At 37.9% G+C, this 20801-nt stretch overlaps 1 protein-coding gene across 2 annotated transcripts; it reads left to right on the top strand.

Moving 5' to 3' along the window:
- Window positions 1-422: 422 nt before the first annotated feature.
- LOC124281206 (alpha-tocopherol transfer protein-like) lies at window positions 423-20750 on the top strand. Of its 2 annotated transcripts, none has more exons than XM_046717226.1 (8): window positions 423-576; window positions 12285-12441; window positions 13050-13283; window positions 14174-14250; window positions 16183-16299; window positions 16671-16781; window positions 18683-18784; window positions 19967-20750. In XM_046717226.1, exons 2-8 carry the CDS (start codon window positions 12300-12302, stop codon window positions 20117-20119), a joined length of 936 nt encoding a protein of 311 aa, XP_046573182.1. In that variant the 5' UTR covers window positions 423-576; window positions 12285-12299; the 3' UTR covers window positions 20120-20750. The 2 variants fall into 2 exon arrangements, with proteins under 2 accessions (XP_046573182.1, XP_046573183.1); XM_046717227.1 differs by having other exon boundaries at window positions 429-576; window positions 12268-12441.
- Window positions 20751-20801: the final 51 nt, after the last annotated feature.

Below are 20801 nucleotides of genomic sequence, written 5' to 3'. Positions count from 1 at the left end.
AAGTCCGAGACAAATGAAAAGTCGGAGGGGCTAACTGTTTCGTCTCAGAATTTAATGATAAGATAAAAAAATTAGTCCGAGGTGACCAACAGCGCCTTCTCCTGCTGAGCGATCACCACCCCTTGATATGGGCAAAGTCCACAGTGTGTGTATGTAAACTCTGATAACGACGAATCGCGGTATGAACTCCACTTCCCACAAAACGTATCATGCGTTCTCTTCTCTGCTATGGTTCAATTTATGCACAACAAAATATTCCTTTTGTTAGAGTTTGAAAAAATTGTCCTAATGTACTTAGGTATTCATTTTCCTAACCTTCAACACGAATTAGGTGAGATATAAACAGACGCTTGTGAGATAACGAGCTTTTAATGCATCAGAGATAAGGCGTACCCAAGGGGGACAACTCTACAACTCGTGCGTTCCTTCACGCACCAGATGTCGTCAATAGATCCACGGCCAGGCAGCCAGGCATTGAGTGTTTTATTACTCAAATAGTTTGTGTGTCATGTCCTGTCCTGAATAGTAGCGAGTCCACATTGGAGGCAGACGTCACAGAGAGCTTACTGACACCAAGTAAGTTGCTATATATTTCTTATTCTACAACACTTACATTTTAAAACAATAACGCCAGAAATGTTGAGTACTCATACAATCTTAAAGATGATCATGCAATGAGTTTGTCAATGTAAATCAACACGGGTTATATGTTGTCAATCTTGAGATTACTGGTGTGATAGTCATTGGGTAACATCGTTCGGTGAACTGGTGAAAGATGGTACGGCCATGGACATGTGCGACATCAACGGTATACGACATCTACGGTTTATACGACACCGTGTGTCGTCTAGAGATCATGTGTACATAGTATGTCGACCACGATAATGAAGTGACTTGGTTGATCGATAGGAAGGCAAGTGGCCAGGCGGCAGCTGTGAAATCTTTGATGTTTGAATGTTATGTAGGTATTCACTAACCACTGGTATGCATAGCCGTACACAAATAAACATATTTTTATTGACCCATACAGCCACTCAGGGTTTCAGGATATATGGCTCTCTCCAACTAGTACCTACTGTACAGCTCTGGGTGCCGTTGTACAGAGCAACCTTAGCGCTAAGACTACCGTCAGTCTATGTTAAGATATGGGAGTTATGGTCACAATGGCACCCTGGAACCACTGTTTTGTAGATCCTGGCTGTCAGAGTTGAAAGCTAGTCTATTGTGCACAGTGACCATGTCTGTAATAATGGCATCATGTAACCTGACATTTTTAAATACATGTCCAATGTCATAAATATATCTTAGAATTTAATAGCTTGCACAAAGGGGAGGTAACTGTTCTTTTGTTGTTTTCAACATCAGCAGTTGTCTCCCCTTATGTTGTTTGCTTCATGACTGATTACTTGTTTTGCCCACTGGAAATGTTAATTTTAAAGTAGTGGGGGAAAATTGGAATATTGAATGGAGATCATCAGACATATTCAAATGGCTGATAGTAAGACTTTTTCCCCTTACACAAGCAACTTTTGAACTTTAGACATGATCGGCTATCAAAGGGAAAACAATTATTATTTTTTACATATGACATGAATATCTTTTATGAAAATCACCTGGGGTAAAGACTTTGCTGCAAGTATAGCAGAGTCTATGTGGACATAGATCACCAACACTCTGCTGGGTGTGAGGTTGTTTATTTTGGTGGATGTGATATTGATAAACAATAAACAACACCCTGTAACAATAAATATAATAATATAATATACATCTCACACAATTCATGCAAGGTACATATAATTCCATACACGGGTTAATACATATGGACAATTACCATTAATACTGTAGTTACTCAAAGCATGAATACCATTACTTAAGACACATATGAAATATTGGAATTATGATATTACATCATTACGAATAACGTTATGACAATACATGCATACAATGTAATACACACAAGATAGATAATAATACACTATTACACATTAGTCGTAATGATAATGTACACATGATTCATCACCACGCATTACGTTACGTGATGGCACTATATACAAATACATGGATATATAAATTATACATATACACATACCCTGTGGGTGGTACAAGGGTGTACACCAATCGGGCACAGCACCAGTCGTATGGACGGGGACTTATCTGCTGTAAATAATATTAAATGATAAATAATATACAATGTAATGTGGAGTAGATTTAGGGCTACATTCATGAACATAAAATTACATCCCCACATTGATAATTACACTTATAGTTATCATAGTTAAAACATAGCAACTTATATTAAAACACATTCTCTCATCTCACACATTCAGTGAAAGGGATAGTAAAGATACTTATTTACGTTTATAGCTTAGGTTTGGAAAGCTAGCATAAATACATATAGCACACTTACATGCTATACAATATAATACCTATTTAAATGATAGAAATAGATATACTTTATCATATATATACTAGTATACTGCAAGGATTAAATGCAATATTACTTTAATTAAATGAATACTAACCTTAATGTTACACTGTGTGTCTGTCCAAGCTGTCTTCACGTGGCAAAGAGTCAGTGCAGAATGAGTGAAATTGTGCATGGAGTTAGTGAGACCAATCAGCTCATGGCTTGAGCAAATTAGTGAGAGAGGCCAAGCTCTAAAGCTTAACCCTTAAACTGCCTAGAAATAATATAGCTAAAAGGAGAGAAGAATAATAAGATTGAAATAATATATTTACACTAAATACACCTGCCACATACTTTCCCCAACTATGAAATGACGTCCTAGTCATTTCTGGCTAGTGATGAGCTCAATCATTGCTTCTCTAATGTTGGCTGGCTGGTTCTCGATCATCCCGTCTTGTAGAACTGCAGACAGGAAGTTAGCTCTGATGAGCCAATCCAGTGGTGTCGTAGTCTGTGCTGTTGTCTGCGCCGATAGGGTGAACTCTCCGGTGGCCATCGTTCCCTGAGGGATCTCCGCGGTTGTGGCGTCAGTGCTGCCCTTGGCTCAGCAACTTCTCTGTCAGGTGGAACATCCACATGCTCATCGGGACGGTCTTCTATCGGTTGCTCCTGCTCAGCCTCCTGAGTAGTGTCTCCTGTCCTTTCCTCTCCATCGACTTGAACCACATCCAGAACATCCTCAGCTGGTTCCTCTTCAGGTCGCCTGTCAGCTGGTGCAGTAGCTGATCCTGAACTGTCGGATGGGTCGGTGGAGACAATCACTACTTCCTCCTCTCCTTCTTCTGAAAGTCCGTCCTTGGAGATGCTAGCTGTGGTGTTGTCTGGTATGTCTTGGATATCCTGTGGCACTTGGTGGTGGCAATGACTTCCGTTTCCTTTGCTTCGGTGTTGGCACTTCATCCTGATGGGGAAGAAATCCTATTGGAAGCAATAGGTTCCTGTGCAGTGTCTTCTTCCTGCAGTCACCATTCTCCTTACCAATGGTGTATACTGGTATGGATGGATTAGGCTGCTCCAGAATCACATACAAATCCTCCTCCCATCGGTCCGCAAGCTTGTGCCGTCCGTCAAATGCAAGGATCTTCACCAAGACTCTGTCTTCTTCCTCTAACACAGCTGCCCTGGCTCTCTGATCATAGTGAGTCTTCTACCTCTTCTGTGACTTCTTAGCTCTGGAGGAGGCAATGTCGTAGGCTTGAGTGAGTCGTTCCTTAAGGTCCCTGGTATATGCTGCTGTGGTCCTCGACTTGCTTGGCTCCATGTCAAGTCCGAAGGCGATTATGTGGATTCGAAAAGCCGAAATGTACCAGTCCTAATTTATCCTAAATATGAATGTTAAGGAAGCAAATAGTACTAATGTAGGAGAATTTACGGCTATTTCAGGCTAATGTTCACAAATGTTGAATTAACAGTTTATAGACAAGCACAATTATAGATCAGGCATACTTCTGTCAAACACATAATCAAAGTTATTAGTTACTGATATCAGGTTATCGAATTAGTCTTTTCAAATATAAGAGATGTTGAGAGACCCATGAAAGACTTTCACAGATATCCCCGGGTATCTGCAAGAATGTATCATGCCTAGTGCTTGTCATACACAGCAGTAACCTCACACAACGTATACTAGGACTGTCCTGATATGACTGGCTGCCTGTCACATTGTGTATGAGCAATGGAGGGAAGAGATCGAGGCCGGTCCCTGAACTTGAGGCTCGTTTATTGCTTCAGATCATGCTCTGTTGACACCCTAAAGGCTGCAACAAATGGAATGTTTTTCTAAGCTTTTTAAGGGAGAAGAATGCTTCAGTCATATTTTGTGAACAAACTTGTTGAGACAGGTAAAGGTTTTTATTTTTTCGTTACATTATGGATATTGATGAATATGTCTTTTTATTTAAATGTAAAAAAGGACATGCTTTTGAAGCAGTTCTGTGAATCTGTCAACCTTCAAGGGAATATCAAATACCTGCTTATATCACAGCACTCACAGTCAGTAGACATATATGACCCCTATCAAGAATAACACAATATTTGACCTATAACCTCTTTCACACATGAAACATGTTTTCACTCAAGCTCATACCATACTTGCAACATTATTTGTCCTATAAATCTTAAACCAAACACATTATTTCACCTATAAATCCGGCCAGATCCGACACATTATTTGACCAATAAATCACACATCTGACACATTATTTGACCAATAAATCTCACACCTGACACATCATTTGACCCATAAGTCTCAAAACTGACACATTATTTGACCGATAAATCCTGCCAGACCTGACACATTATTTGACCTATAAATCTCACACCTGACACATTATTTGTCCTATAAATCCTGCCACACCTGACACATTATTGACTTATAAGTCTCACACCTGACACATTATTTGACCTATAAATCCTGCCACACCTGACACATTATTTGACCTATGCTTCCACACCTGACACATTATTGACCTATAAATCCTGCCACCTGACACATTATTTGACCTATAAATCTCACACCTGACACATTATTTGACCTATAAATCCTGCCACACCTGACATAATATTTGACCTATAAATCTCACACCTGACACATTATTTGACCAATAGATCTTACACCTGACACATTATTTGACCTATAAATCCTTCCACACCTGACACATTATTTGACCGATAAATCCTACCACACATGACCTATGACCTTTTTAAAGCATGCAACATTATTTTCCCTATTACCCCTCACCACACATGAAATATTGAACCTCTAACCACAAGTCATATTATCTGAAAGTTGAATATCACTCACCCATATCCAGGTGACATACAGCATGGAGTTCTTGATACCAACAACCCTGTTTTCAATTAGAATTCCCATTGTTAGGTATATCACATACAGATCACATTTCACCAGGGGAGCTTTCAAGGTTTGTAGGTCATCTGTTACACTTAGGGTCTCACTGCCCTGGAACTTTATACTTTCCTTTCACACAGCCCTTATTCATTGTATTCATACATTTTTGTAGAATTCTGTAGTGTAGACAACAGTGTAGACATAGCTTTTGTCTTACTGAAAGGTTTGTCTAACAGTTGAGTCCTTCATACCTTAGGCTAGGATTTATCTAGAAGCATCTGTGAAGTCGTAACTTATACCTTTTTCAATGGTATGTCTGTGAGATGAGTTTTATTACTTTTGACTGGAGTCTTTATCTAAGCTATTACTGATCATGGTGAAACTAATATTCTATATTTATATTTTCCTAATATTGGAATCCTAATATATGGCTTGTAGTGGTAATAATTAATAATAAATTTTCATATGAATTATTTTTCCATGATAACACATCAAACAGAGACTTTCATGGGTCACAGGGTCAACTTGCTTTGGTCACCATGTCTTCACATATGTCTTCACATATGTCTTCACATATCAACCAACTGACCATAAAACAACAATTGCTTCACAACAACAATCAAGATTAGTTCAATGATATGTGCAACCTTCTAAAGAAATACATGTATAGAGAATCTCACAACTGTGTCTTAGCATGGCCAATATATCAACAGTGAAGAGTTTATGCAGAGACCATATAATAGATTATATAATAATATTATATGGTCTCTGGTTTAAGATGTTGACACTTGCTTAGGAGTTTTAAACCTTTATTTATATAACAAATGTTGATATATATGATACGGATTTGGTGATATGCTATTCCCGATGACTTGAAGATATGTAACCTCTTTTTCTTCATGGGAGCCACAGATTACCCCACAGCATTATTGCAAGGGATGGCTGTATTATGAGCAATAACCCATGCTCTCAAGACTATCACAGGTTGCTGGAGGCCAGTTCTAACCCCAAAACACCACAGATGACATGCTATCACCACATTACCAACGTGTCAGCTCTCAAAACTAGCATAGATTGCTGGAAAAAAGCTCTAACCCAAAATGACCAGGGCAGCCAGCCATTGAGTATAATGTCAGAGGCCCTGATAAGCTGCGTATCCGGGTAAAATACGCATAGAATTACGCATTGAAAAATAATTGTTGCGTACCAATTACGCATTTAAAATGTTAGATACGCAAAAAGTTTAAAACAAATGCGTACGGAATATATTTATAAAAATCGCTTGCATAATGAAAAAGACATCGATTGCTATCAAGTTGTACTGTTACAAGTGTTGTACGGTCAGTATAGGATGAGTGATTTTTTATGAAATAATTTCCATTATATTAAAGTTGGTTTTGATTAGTTATGACATAAGGCAGAACATACCTGCTTAGTAAACTTACTCAATGACATATACTTAGGTGAGTAAAGTGACTGAAATACGCACATACTTGAAAGCAGTGGGTAACGGAAAATGAAATACCCACTCAACATTCATAATACCAACTCCAAAAAAATACAGTGGGTACAGTACCCACATGAGCTAAATCTTATCTGGAGCTCTGTAATGTTATCATTTGTATCAGGTATTGATACATTTAGTTTTGGGTGTGTAGGGGTGGGTGGGTGGGTGTGTAGGGGTGGGTGGGTGTGTTTAGTATATACCCCTTGGTCCAGTGTTTGGTATGATTGTTTTGAAGTATTTAGTAAACATTTTTCAGGTTAAAGTACAGTTTCAGTGATTTTCTAATCAGCATCTGTCCATGTGCCACCTGCTACATAACCTCAGAACAGTATGTGCATGATATGTCTAATTTACAGCAAGTGGTGCATATCATGATAGTGTTAGTCAGAGTAGTTGGGTTCATGAAGAACACTGTATTTGATCAGTAAACATAGATACAGATGTATGTAATATTAGGCATTTGATCTGAAAAAGGCACATAATGGTAAAAAATTCATTGTAACTTTCGAGATGCAGTGCTTACATCCATATGTAAACAAAAGGAAACATTTAACTGTTGATTGGGATTTGTTTTTGAAAGTTAGGCATATGATGGTCAGTTTGAATATTTTAGCAGTACCATGTTTTAGATCTACAACTGTGTTCTCAAGATGAGTGAGTGAGTGAGTATGGTTTTACACTGATTTTAGCAATATTCCAGCAATATGATGGCGGGGGACACCAGAAATGGGTTTCACACATTGTACCCATGTGGGGCATCGAACCCGGGTCTTTGGTGTGACGAGCCAACGCTTTAACCACTAGGCTACCCCACCGTCCCTGTTCTCAAGATGAAGCCAGCAACACGCATTTATTGCTGGGGATACATTGGTCTTTGAAGGGCATGAAAATGGCAATACATAAAATCCAAATCTTAAATTTCTTGTTGATTGTGTCAATAATGATATGTTTCATTTGCAACATCATACAGTGTGGAAACAAGTCATTTAACAGCAAGAACAGTGAAAGGAAACAATTATGGTAATTTATTTTACACAGAAAATAAATTTATATAACCTGGATTAAATTTGATTATTATGCAGCAACATTTGTACATGACGTAGTAACATCTGCGTCCTATTACAGATGCCTAGGTACACAATGACACAATAAATGATGATTTTTTGTGAGATATGTTTCAGTCCTTTCAGAACGAAACACAATGGTTAAAACATGTTTATTATTTTGCTGAATGCTGTCATGTGACTAGCTTGCTGTGAAATGTATCATAGTTCTGTTGTTTCACCAGGGCCATCTTGCCCAAAGTGATCTTAGTGCTAAGACTGTCTTAAGTCTGTGTTAGAGTAAAGCACTTACAATCATAGTGCTAAGATTGCACTTGACTTTAAAATGTTAAAGTGACATAAAATGCAATTCAGGACAAATATATAATTAGACTACTCACCACTCCCACCCCAGTTGATATTTCATGTATCAATAACATATGCTTTCTTGTAAAAATATATTTTTAGTCTTTACAGTTGCAGCATTGAGTGCCTCTGGATGTCTCGAAGTAAAAGCTTGGGCCCTGTTTTTGTTATTGAGTCCTCACTTTGCAGTTGTGTCAAGCTAACTGAAAGTAATTACATAGGTTGCTGCAGCAATCAGCTGTTTGATTGTATTTGCTTCTTTAAGATGTATTTAACCTTTAGATGTGATGTTATTGATCTCAAGATCATGATGTGCCATGTTTATCCGTATCTATACAGTCTATTGAAACATTTTAGGTTCATTAAATATCTTTTTCCTTTTTTCCCATTAAATATCTTCTTTTTTTGTAGTGGAATCTAAGTGCAGTGAAAATAACTAAAATGCTCACTGTCTTGTTATGCTACTGTTTATCTTCTATATTTCATGCACAACGGCAACCTTGGTCTTGACAACTTATTCAGTCTTGACAACGTATTTAATCTTTAGTCTTGACGAATTATTAAGTCATGACTGGGCAAACAAGTGATCTACAGCATGTATAATGATCCATACCTTCAGAGTTTTGAAGACATGCAATCAGTCAGTCACAGTCAGGACACGTGGTCCTGGTTTGCCTCTCACAACAAGCTCCATGTGCTGGGTGCTACTAATACCCTAGAATCCACGCAGGGGAAACAATACATGTATGGAGTTAAATGCCCTCATCTGCACGCCACCCTTGTAATACTGTGCTTCTATAGCCCAGCGTAAATTGATCATGACACTTTGGTAAAACTGTTCCAGAGAGATTGATCAACCATTTCTTGTATGAGTAAACTGTGTAACACAAAAGTGTTTATTCTGTCAAATGTTGTTATTCTTTTGTTTTAATCAAAATATACAAATTTTGTAAGGAAATATATATTAATTCAGACCTGGATTGTGGAAAATTTCCCAAGAAATCAGGTATTTCATTTATCATAGGCAATTATCCACCATTCGACCATAGAGAATATCGACCGAACAGAACACAAAAACACATACAACTTGACATTTTCACAGCCTCCATGTGAATGCTCACTGTATTGATTACTTTGCTAATCATTTACCATGATCTACAAGTATCCATATTTTGGACAGTTTGTCAATAATGCCACAGCAGATAATTTATTTCCTGATTAAATAAAAATATGTGTCACTTAATAAAAAAAGGCTGAAAATATGTTATAATACTGCCCCCAATGTTCTCCTTAAGCTGGATGTATTTACGGGGGACTAAGGGAAGGTTATATCATTAAGAAATATGACATTGCATTATAATGCATATTTGGTGATTGTGGGCGCTTCAAGTAGAGAAGGACATGCTTGTCGTTTTTGGTTTGTTTGTTTTGTTTACGTCACACTCTGCAATATTGTAACTATGCGGTGGGGGATTCTGAATAATCAATTCTGGACCAGACAGTCCGATGATCAACAGCATGAGCATCAATTGACGCGATTTGGATATGATGACATGTCAGTCAAGTCAGTGACTCTGACCACCCAATTCCGTTAGTTGCTTCATATGACATGACATGTTGATAAATGCATTTTGCTGATTTTTCTCAAATATGATTAAACCTCAGACTTCAGTTTGCTGCAAGAGATCTCTACCTGGGGGCTAACCTCGACATCTTCCTCCTGTTGTCATGTAAATACACACTTAATATACACCAATCATGTTTTGTTCTCAGCTATGATAATGTATGAGTGAGTGAGCAAGTTGCCGCTTTTAGCAATATTCCAGCAATACCATGACGAGGGACACCAGATATGGGCTTCACACATTGTATCTGTGTAGGGAATTGAATTCTGCTCTTCGTCGTGACAAGCAGACACTTTAATCAGTAGGCTACCCCACTGCCTCAGTATTGTATTATATGTATTTGAGATTACACTTTCTCTAAGAGTACAGATTCTAGTACTTTTGGGGGTTTAGGCCCGTGTGGGATTCGAACCTACACTCACAGGGTGCGCACTTTGTTTACCACTCCGACAAGTGGAAATTGGCACTACTCCCATTGCCGAAGCTATGTATACACAATGCTGTTAGAAGTGGTCAAATGTAACATATGTTATGTTTGATATTGATCTTTCTCAATGAAGTAGGGTATTCAAAGCAACTGCGATGTTGGTCCGTATTGTCTCATGTCATCACCTACTCTCATCAAGACTGTTATTAGTTCTATGTGTGTTATCATAAATTATTCACGGTGTGGTGGGAACAGGTTATTGATCAGCTGAACATCAATGATGCATGCACTGAGTTCGTATATTGTGTAGACTTTATTGTGTGAAGATATAGAGAGTCACATTACAGGTACAGACTGTCTATAGAGAACATCATAGTTGAACCAGAATTATGTATTCTACTCAAAAGAAGTGAAGGACCACCTGATTCTTTCATATTAATGTTATATGCAAGAATCAGGTGGTCCTTACCTTCTGTTGAGTAGTATGTTACAATAAGCTTACCCTTTGAAACTATCTAAATGTATTCATAGTTTGCAACACCAGAGTGCTGATATAAATTAATCCTTAGAGCTCAGAGGGCACTGGTCCAGGGGTGGTTGTCTGAACAATCCTAGGTTACAGAAAGCAGCTGAGACCATGTGTTACGAGTATTTGTTTTGACTTCACAAAAAGGTAAATGCTTCGTCCAATTTTGGATTTATTGGATGTCATGTCCAATTTATTTTGAGTGATAATGTGCTTGTTAGTTTTTTCAGTGCTTTTTTAATTTGTCAGAGGGTCGCCTAGGGGTTAACAAACTGCTGACTCATCAAAACTGTCTGTAACTGATAGTGAGTGAGTGAATGAGTTTAGTTTTATGCCAGAGCAGAAATATTCCAGCTGTATGGCAGCGGTCTGTAAATAATTGAGTCTGGACCAGACAATCCAGTGATCAACAGCATGAGCATCGACCAAGCAATTGGGATATGATGACATGTGTCAACTAAGTCATCAAGCCTGACCACCCGATCCTGTTAGTTGCGACAAGCATGGGTTACTGAAGATCAATTCTTACCTGGATCTTCACGGGTTCTGTAACTGATAACATAACATAGGTAATGAGTGGAAGTATCAATAGCTGATATCAGTACATCACTACTCTATTGCTAGCATCAATACATGTACAAAATAGCAAATGTACTGCTAAATATTTACTTTTCAAATCCTTTTGAGACAAAGTCCACAAAATAACAGTCTTAACAGATATCACACTTTGCTCAAAGTTTTTTGCTGACAATAGCATGTGGTGGCAGTGTGTTTTATGGACGTCATGATACATAAGTTTCATGATACATATACCCATGTTTCATGAATCGTATCATGATACCTATTTTCTTGGCATTATTAAGTAAATTTAGTTACATTTTGAACATTTTTATTTCATATTTTATAATGTCCATGAAAAGATCAACATGTTTTATTCTCAGAGATTAAAAAGTTCTAATTTCCCATCTTTGTGCATGAAAAATAGTCATTTATAACTTTCACAACATCAAAAAACAAGATACAATTGCAAAATGTAAATGATACATAAACATATTTAAACCGATACTTTCAAAACTAAATATGGATACAGTTTTGAATGTATCGATAATTGTATCATCTTAGAAAAGGTATCGATGTATCGCTGTATCGATGTATTGTGGCATCCCTAGTGTGTTTGTTGTACCAGGCTACGATCAGCAATGATCCAGTCACAAGATGGCAGCCTGTAGCCAGTGACTGATATATGAGTAACGACCTCCACATTCAGGTGACATGTAAGTCACCAAACCTGATGACTCAAATAATTAAATGTCCTCTAACAAGCAGCAGAGAATGGAACAGATGAAAAATATTCAATTTGCCCTGATGGAACAACTGAAGTTCATAACAAAGTGTTGAATGATGATTGTACCAACAACACAGATGTATGTTGGGGACTATCTGTAAATTCATCAATAGTCGACACTGTTTTCCAGAGACCTTCATCCAGAATGACACAGCAAGAGATCCACAACTATAAGTGCACTCTTAGTCCAGAGCTCCTGGAGAAGGCCAAGAAGGAGCTGACTGAAGACCACGACACCCTCAAACAGGAAATACAGACAATCCGAGAAAGGATTCTGCGATGCCCAGGTCAGTGTTTGAGTGAGCAAGTAGAGTTTAACAGCCTTTTATCAATGTTCCAGAGGTATGTCCCTGTATAAAGTTATCAACCATTATTATTATTATTATTATTATTATTATTATTATTACATGATATTTATATAGCGCACATATCCAGGCAACTAGTACATGCTCAAGGCGCTGTTATTTCCCTCGATCACTCGATGTCAATCTCAACGGCACATCATATTATCAATCTCAACTCCCCAGGGAGCATACAACACCATGAGCTTAATATTCTGCTAACTGCAAACATCAATATGGGATTTAGACCCAGACCTGGAAATCATGACGTTTTGATAAACATCTGTTCAGAGTACTAATATTTATGCATTTGATAAGACAACAAAGGTAAGACAAACAAATAGCTATAAAATACAAGTATCTACATGGTACAACAATAGTCACCAGATCACAAGAGCCATGGCTCTGTAGCATACCCGCTCAATAATGTTAATTTTGAAAAGGAACTAATTTTATGCATTGTCTACTTCTTTATTGCACTCGATCTGACGTTTCAGTGTAGATGCTAACACCATTATGAAGTACGTGACTTTGTCAATAATGGATGCTTCCAGGTTTGAAGCCCCGCGTGGATGATCGGTTTCTTATCAAGTTTCTACGTGCACGCAAGTTTGACCAGGAGAGGACATATTCTCTTATTATCAATTACTACACGATGAAGAAAGAAAATGAGGACATCTATACCAATATGACCCCAAAGTGTATTAAACCACTCCTGGATACTCAGTTAGTGACTGTGTTACCTAAACCAAGCAAGCTTGGGGAAACGGTCATTGTCTTCAGGCCAGGTAATTCCAGTTGTATTACAGTTTATTAACACTAGATTGTCGCAATAGGGCCTGTAAGTCTCGCAAGGTCCTACTTCCGGTACTAAGCTGATTCCCGGCTCCCTTTACACATGCAAACTTGCGATATGTGAGATGGGGCCCAGCTTACTTCCGGTACAAGATTTCCGGTGACAAGCGTTTATTCAAGAACAAGTTCTGGTTCCAAATTGCACGACCGCCATATGACTTTACTAGACCAGACCAAGTGTACGTTGTTTGTCACCGGTCTTGCGGAGCGCCGTGACCTACTTATAGGCTCTATTTGCAGGGTCTGCTACCAAAGCAAAACTTAAGTTGTAATATTGGTAACATTGTTTCTCAAATACTGCTCAAGGGATGTATTTGTACAAATTGAAAAAAGATATTATTCTGATTTTTTATGGTAGAATAAGGGCCATTCCTGGCCAAATATGACGTAGTGGATAATTAATCTGCCTTTTATATTATTACACCTATGAGTTTGGGACTTCTCCAAGACGCCCATATTCAAATATTAGCTGTATATTTTGTGTTCTAAGCCCAAAATATGCAATTAATTATTTGAGCTCTCTTTCCTGTGAAGCCATTTGACACTTGCATAACGACTTCTCAGTGTTTGGGCAATCTCCTAGATTATGCTTGTGACATGGGCCAAAATGGTCCATTGTCATCACTTGTCCTGGAGGGTTTTTTTCAGACAAATTTATTAGTTTTAGAATTGAGAAGTTTCCATGCCTTACTGCTCATCAGCATACTTCTGCAATAAAATCTGATATTGCTGGAATATTGCAAAAAGCGGCATAAAACCATATTATGCGATAACCCTGCAGGTCAGTGTGAGAAGTAACACAGGTACTTTGTCTTACTTCCAGGGCGATGGGATCCTGAGAAATATCCTATGGAAGACATTTACAGAGCATCCTTCCTCATCAACAGTGCTGTAGTAGAGGTATGATGTTGACATTTCTGACAGGACTTAAGTTCTAACTGTAGCATTGAACTAAGTGGCTGCAATCATTACCTCACAGTAGATACCAACCTAACTTCATATTAATTAAGTTGAAAAAATGGAGAAAAAAAAACACACCTGAAAAACAATTTAAAATATTTTTTTTTATTTCCAGTGAAAAATGAGAACTGTGTCTAGATCTGTCTCTGTATTTGTGTATGAGAGTGTAATTAGTGTACATAGATCACATGGCTTGTTTGGAGTTTCACCCTTCTTGGTTTTCAAGATGTGAATGTATCAATCGTTTCATTAATATTGCTGGGAGCAACAAATGAGTTGGGTGACATTTTCAACATTTTTTCTTATTTAGAGTCAGTGGAATAAAACAAAGAAACACTGCTTGTCATTTTATAAAATTATTTTCTAACATTCCATATTTTGGAGTGGGAAGACTGATAAACCAAGATTTTGAAAGGGTCTTGTATTGTCAGATATGAATTGCCAAGTAGTTTATGAAGAATTCCCTGGGAGAGAGTTCAGTGGTTTAATGCATTAGGGTAGTCATTTGTAAGTAGGCCATAATATTTTGTAATCAGAACTAGTGGTGGTCCAATCAATTGGAATAATCGAAGATTGGTCGCAGTGACACGTGACAGCAATCGAACATGTTTCTCATAATCGAACACAACACTTGGAACACTTGTTTGCATCAACAATATTTTTCACAAGGTTGCTTTTGTCTGTGTCATTAAATTTACATTTCATAAACACAACAAGCTCGTTCCAAGTCATGATTGAATTTATCTTAAAGAATCCAGAAAATCTGTGTTCCTAACATACAAATCATCCTTTAAAAACCCAAAGTACTACATGTTTTGTCTTTATTTTTTACAAAGACAACAGGAACATTTGATAAATGATGTTAACCAATTATTTTCGATGATTGATCAGTTGTAATGGACCAGTCATCAATTAGGGGATAACTGTACTGTGTTTGATGAATTAGGGACGTATACCAGTGGTTATATAGCCGCAAATTTAGGTTATCTGCGACACGTAAGCGGAGCCGATATAACGTTAAATTTGTGGCTATATAACCACCGGTATACGTCCCCAATTCATCAAACACAGTACAGTTATCCCCATTCTAATTCAACTCGTTTTACGCTGTTTTTTCGTGAAAGAAATTTATTATTTAAAATAAGTCAAAGTGTTTCAAGGTCAAAGGTAAATCATATCACTCCTTGAATTTACACCATAGCCAGAAAACAAGTTCCTTTTCAAACTTCAACATGTTTATTATGTGCACATTGACTAAATCTGACAATGATGAATAAATTATAGTGTTATAGCTAAAATGGATGGAATTGTCATGAAACTGCCCTCTAGTTGTCAGAAATGAGCGGGTCGCTGCAAATGATAATGGCACGGTGATTCCTCAACTAAGGGCCACTATCTGTTCTGTCATAAATTTTGTTTCATGATCTACCAGTGTTGGGTCAACAGCCTGTTGCGTGCAAGTTGTTTGAACTTACAATTAATTTATTATATTGTTTTTTTTTTTTTCAACACAAATTCCATTCATTTTAGCGGGATAGGGGAGTTAAACTGGTGTTACTAACAACATCAAGGAACAATACCTACAGCTACTAACACCATGTCTGTTTCAAGGCCCGTCTCTGTTTAGTCACTTCTATGAAAAGCAACATATTATTACATTACATGTAGAAGTATTCAATTTAGTTCATCTTATAATATTTTTACCTAAAAACATTTGTCTACAATAGTTACTAGTATATATTTGAATGTTCATTTACACAGGTAAATATATCTATCAAAACCAATGAAGGGATTTAGCTAGAATATTGCTGACTGAAAAACAATACTCCCTCACTCACTCATAGTTGTTATCTCATTTCCATTTTCGGTCAGTCGGAGGAAGCACAGGTGAATGGTGTACGTTACATCAATGACCTCTCAGACTTTGGATGGGTACATGCTAAAAATTTCACTCCAACGTTCGCCAAAAAGTTCTCCACCATGATCCAGGTAAGCGATCTGGATGCAGTATCCACACTCAACTGTATTCTAACCTCTCAGTTCCAATACCTGCAGCCAAACATGTCATTCCAACCTTCTCCACAGTGGTAAAAATGGTATTTTTGACATGGGAAAGTATTCTTTAAATAATTTCCCTGAGTTTTCATGGTCATTTCAGTCTACATCATCTGCCTCTTAAGCAAATGTCAAAGCTAAAATATCTAAGCAAAAGAAATTACCTTAAAACTAAACAGAAATGTGGCATATTTGGTTCAATAACCTGATCGCCTCATCTTGTGACTCTACTCCTGACTAGTTTATGTCATGTAAGAAGTGTCACCAGTTACAGAAATCTTTGTTGAAATGCCTCCTCGTTCCAGGACGCCTTCCCGATGCGAGTGAAGGGTATCCATTACCTGCATCAACCCAGCGTGTTTGAATATGTCTTTTCTATGATCAAGCCATTCTTGAAGGAAAAGCTGAGAAAACGGGTAAGTTTATATAGTTGGATAGAGTATTTCTGTTGCTGACCATATCAGGTAAACTGACCTCTAATACGGTAGTTTACCACAGTAGAAGGGAGTGAGTTTATATAGTTGGATAGAGTATTTCTGTTGCTGACCATATCAGGTAAACTGACCTCTAATACGGTAGTTTACCACAGTAGAAGGGAGTGAGTTTATATAGTTGGATAGAGTATTTCTGTTGCTGACCATATCAGGTAAACTGACCTCTAATACGGTAGTTTACCACAGTAGAAGGGAGTGAGTTTATATAGTTGGATAGAGTATTTCTGTTGCTGACCATATCAGGTAAACTGACCTCTAATACGGTAGTTTACCACAGTAGAAGGGAGTGAGTTTATATAGTTGGATAGAGTATTTCTGTTGCTGACCATATCAGGTAAACTGACCTCTAATACGGTAGTTTACCACAGTAGAAGGGAGTGAGTTTATATAGTTGGATAGAGTATTTCTGTTGCTGACCATATCAGGTAAACTGACCTCTAATACGGTAGTTTACCACAGTAGAAGGAGTGAGTTTATATAGTTGGATAGAGTATTTCTGTTGCTGACCATATCAGGTAAACTGACCTCTAATACGGTAGTTTACCACAGTAGAAGGAGTGAGTTTATATAGTTGGATAGAGTATTTCTGTTGCTGACCATATCAGGTAAACTGACCTCTAATACGGTAGTTTACCACAGTAGAAGGAGTGAGTTTATATAGTTGGATAGAGTATTTCTGTTGCTGACCATATCAGGTAAACTGACCTCTAATACTGTAGTTTACCACAGTAGAAGGGAGTGAGTTTATATAGTTGGATAGAGTATTTCTGTTGCTGACCATATCAGGTAAACTGACCTCTAATACGGTAGTTTACCACAGTAGAAGGGAGTGAGTTTATATAGTTGGATAGAGTATTTCTGTTGCTGACCATATCAGGTAAACTGACCTCTAATACGGTAGTTTACCACAGTAGAAGGGAGTAAGTTTATATAGTTGGATAGAGTATTTCTGTTGCTGACCATATCAGGTAAACTGACCTCTAATCACGGTAGTTTACCACAGTAGAAGGGAGTGAGTTTATATAGTTGGATAGAGTATTTCTGTTGCTGACCATATCAGGTAAACTGACCTCTAATACGGTAGTTTACCACAGTAGAAGGGAGTGAGTTTATATAGTTGGATAGAGTATTTCTGTTGCTGACCATATCAGGTAAACTGACCTCTAATACGGTAGTTTACCACAGTAGAAGGGAGTGAGTTTATATAGTTGGATAGAGTATTTCTGTTGCTGAAATGACCATATCAGGTAAACTGACCTCTAATACGGTAGTTTACCACAGTAGAAGGGAGTGAGTTTAGTTTTACGCCACACTCAGCAATATTTCAGCTGAATGGCGGTGGTCTGTAAATAATCGGGTCTGGACCAGACAATCCAGTGATCACCAGCATGCGCACCGATCTACGCAAATGAGATACAATGACATGTGTCAACCACGTCATCAAGCCTGACCACCCGATCCAATTAGTCGCCTCTTATGACAAGCATGTTACTAAATAGCAATTCTAACCCAGACCTTCACCTGCCTATTACGACAAGCATGGATTACTGAAGACCAATTCTAACCCAGATCTTCACAGGTCCATATCAGGTAAAAAGACCTTCAAGGTAGTTTACCACAGGACATTACAATCAGGTGGGATTATCGATAGAAAGCTAAAGGCATGCAAGGAAAACCTCTGATACCTGTGTACACGATTGATAGATCATAGTTGATATCTGTGATATAGTTATGCTTGGTAGACATATTTTAATAATTTCAAATGATTCATCTTTATATGCAGTTTCTTAAGAAAATATTTACAACTGCATTTTTTCTTTCAGCTACATTTTCTTGGAGACAAAGTTGAAGGTCTGCATGAGTATATTGACCCTGAGAACTTACCAGAAGAGTATGCAGGAAAACTTCCATCGCTAGATTCACCGGTATGATTGCCAGGATACTCACTTCACAAACATTTCACTTCCTTATACTGACAGGGTCCTGTTGTACAAACCAATCGTAGTGCTAAGAAAATCGTAACATAGACATAATAGAAGGCGTAGCACTAAGGTTTTGTTCTACAGCCTCATGAGCTACAAAGGGTCAAAGGTAAGAGTAGTTGTCCAGGAACCTATTGAGGCTGAAAGATGCACCTTGTTCTCATGCTCCTTATCAAGTTCATAGAAGAAAGCTTGCGGAATCACATTCCATTCCTCCACTAGAGCTCCGCGGATCCTTGAGATCCTCTGGTGCTGAGTGACAGGTGTATACACGTCGACCGAGTTCATCCCAGGCATAGTTCAATTGGGTTGAGGTCTGGTGAGCATGCTGGCCACTCTATCCGCTCTACACCCTGCTGCCTAAGGAATTACGTGACAATCCTGGCCCTATGAGGCATAGCATTGTCGTCTTGCAGTAAAGAGGGTCGACCATAAAGGCCATACATAGCTTGCAGGAATGGTACTGCTATAAGAGCCAGAATCTTGTCCCAATAATGCTGTCCAGTAAGATTACCTTCGACCACGTGCAGCAGAGTACGTCCAGTAGGAGTTATCCCTGCCCAAACAATGAAATCTCTGCCACAGTCTACCAATAGCACTCTGACTCACATTAAAGCGGACAGAAACCTGCCGCTGAGTTTGACCAGATTCCAAAAGGCTATAGCCTGACCCCTTTCAGCAAGTGTAAAAAAAGAGAGTCTCATTTTGAGCTGCAATTTCAAACAATAAGTGGCAGGTGGATTTCCATATTGACAATTTGAATAATAAATGTGAAATTTGTAACAGAATGTATCGTACGTTAAAGAACGTAATAATGACATTTCAATGGCCTGATGTGTTTTTCCATACTGTTAAGAAAGTTTGTAAAACATTCAGTTGTATATATTTCAAACAAAAACAAAGATTTTACAACTTTAAAGAAATAGTTTTACCAATAGCTTGACCCTTCATTAATGACAGAGTATATATTGCATATATATATTTGTTTATGACAGAATGTTGATATGGCATGGTAGTGAAATTGAAGGTATGACAACCTCAAACTACAAGGCAAAATCCAAAATCATGTAAGTGCTGAGACATGTCAAAAATTGTATTCATTTTGTTGCTGTTATTTTGTTACAGGAGTTTATTGACAGACTGGTAGCACGTGATCAGGAATTTGAAGATGATGCCAAGTTTGGTTTTGTTTCCATGACGATACAACACCAAAGCAAGAAAAGTCAAGATGCAATGGAGAACTTACCCGGAACCTTCAAGAAACTGAATGTAGATTAACACTGGGATAATGTAGGATGGTAATAAGTACTTATTGTTCTCAAATGGCTACTTCTGAAATATGAAACAAATGGTTTTCATGTAGATTTCTGCTACCTGGGGGTCCAAATTATGCTATCTGGGGCTAACAGTAGAAAAGAACAAAGGCACTTTCTGATGCTAGAGAACCTGAGAAGTTGGTACTTTGTAACCTAATAATGGCTAACTTGTATATAACAGTCAACTAACATCATGGTCTCCATATGTATATCTCCATAGTTATGTGCCTTATCTCCGTCAGGATCCGTGGATCATAGTTTCTTGGATTTCTCCCGACATGATGTTTGGTCTGACCTCACCAGTATGTGAGTTTCAGTATCCATGGATGAGAGGATTACATCCAGGTTTCATCCAAGTTGACATACTGTGATGAAGACGAACAAATTCGATGGATAGACAACTTCTTGCACTAGATGCAACATAGATGCTAACACTGTTATTAAGCAACTGAAATACTCCACTAAAACCCAGCACACTTCCCCGTATGCATTGTTGAGATTATGTATATCAAAGTGACCAAACTTATGTCCAAAGTTGACAATCCTGTCAATGCAGCACTTGATCAAACATCATTGGATATTTTACTTGGATCGTAAATTTTTTTTAAATGAATACATATGATCTTATTTTTATTACATGAACA

This window comes from Haliotis rubra, unplaced genomic scaffold (genome assembly GCF_003918875.1).
Source record: "Haliotis rubra isolate DU_JTF1 unplaced genomic scaffold, ASM391887v1 Scf280, whole genome shotgun sequence".
Lineage (NCBI taxonomy): Eukaryota > Metazoa > Mollusca > Gastropoda > Lepetellida > Haliotidae > Haliotis > Haliotis rubra.
The sequence above is the reverse complement of the archived record's forward strand: the minus strand, read 5'-3'. Positions and strand labels throughout refer to the sequence as shown.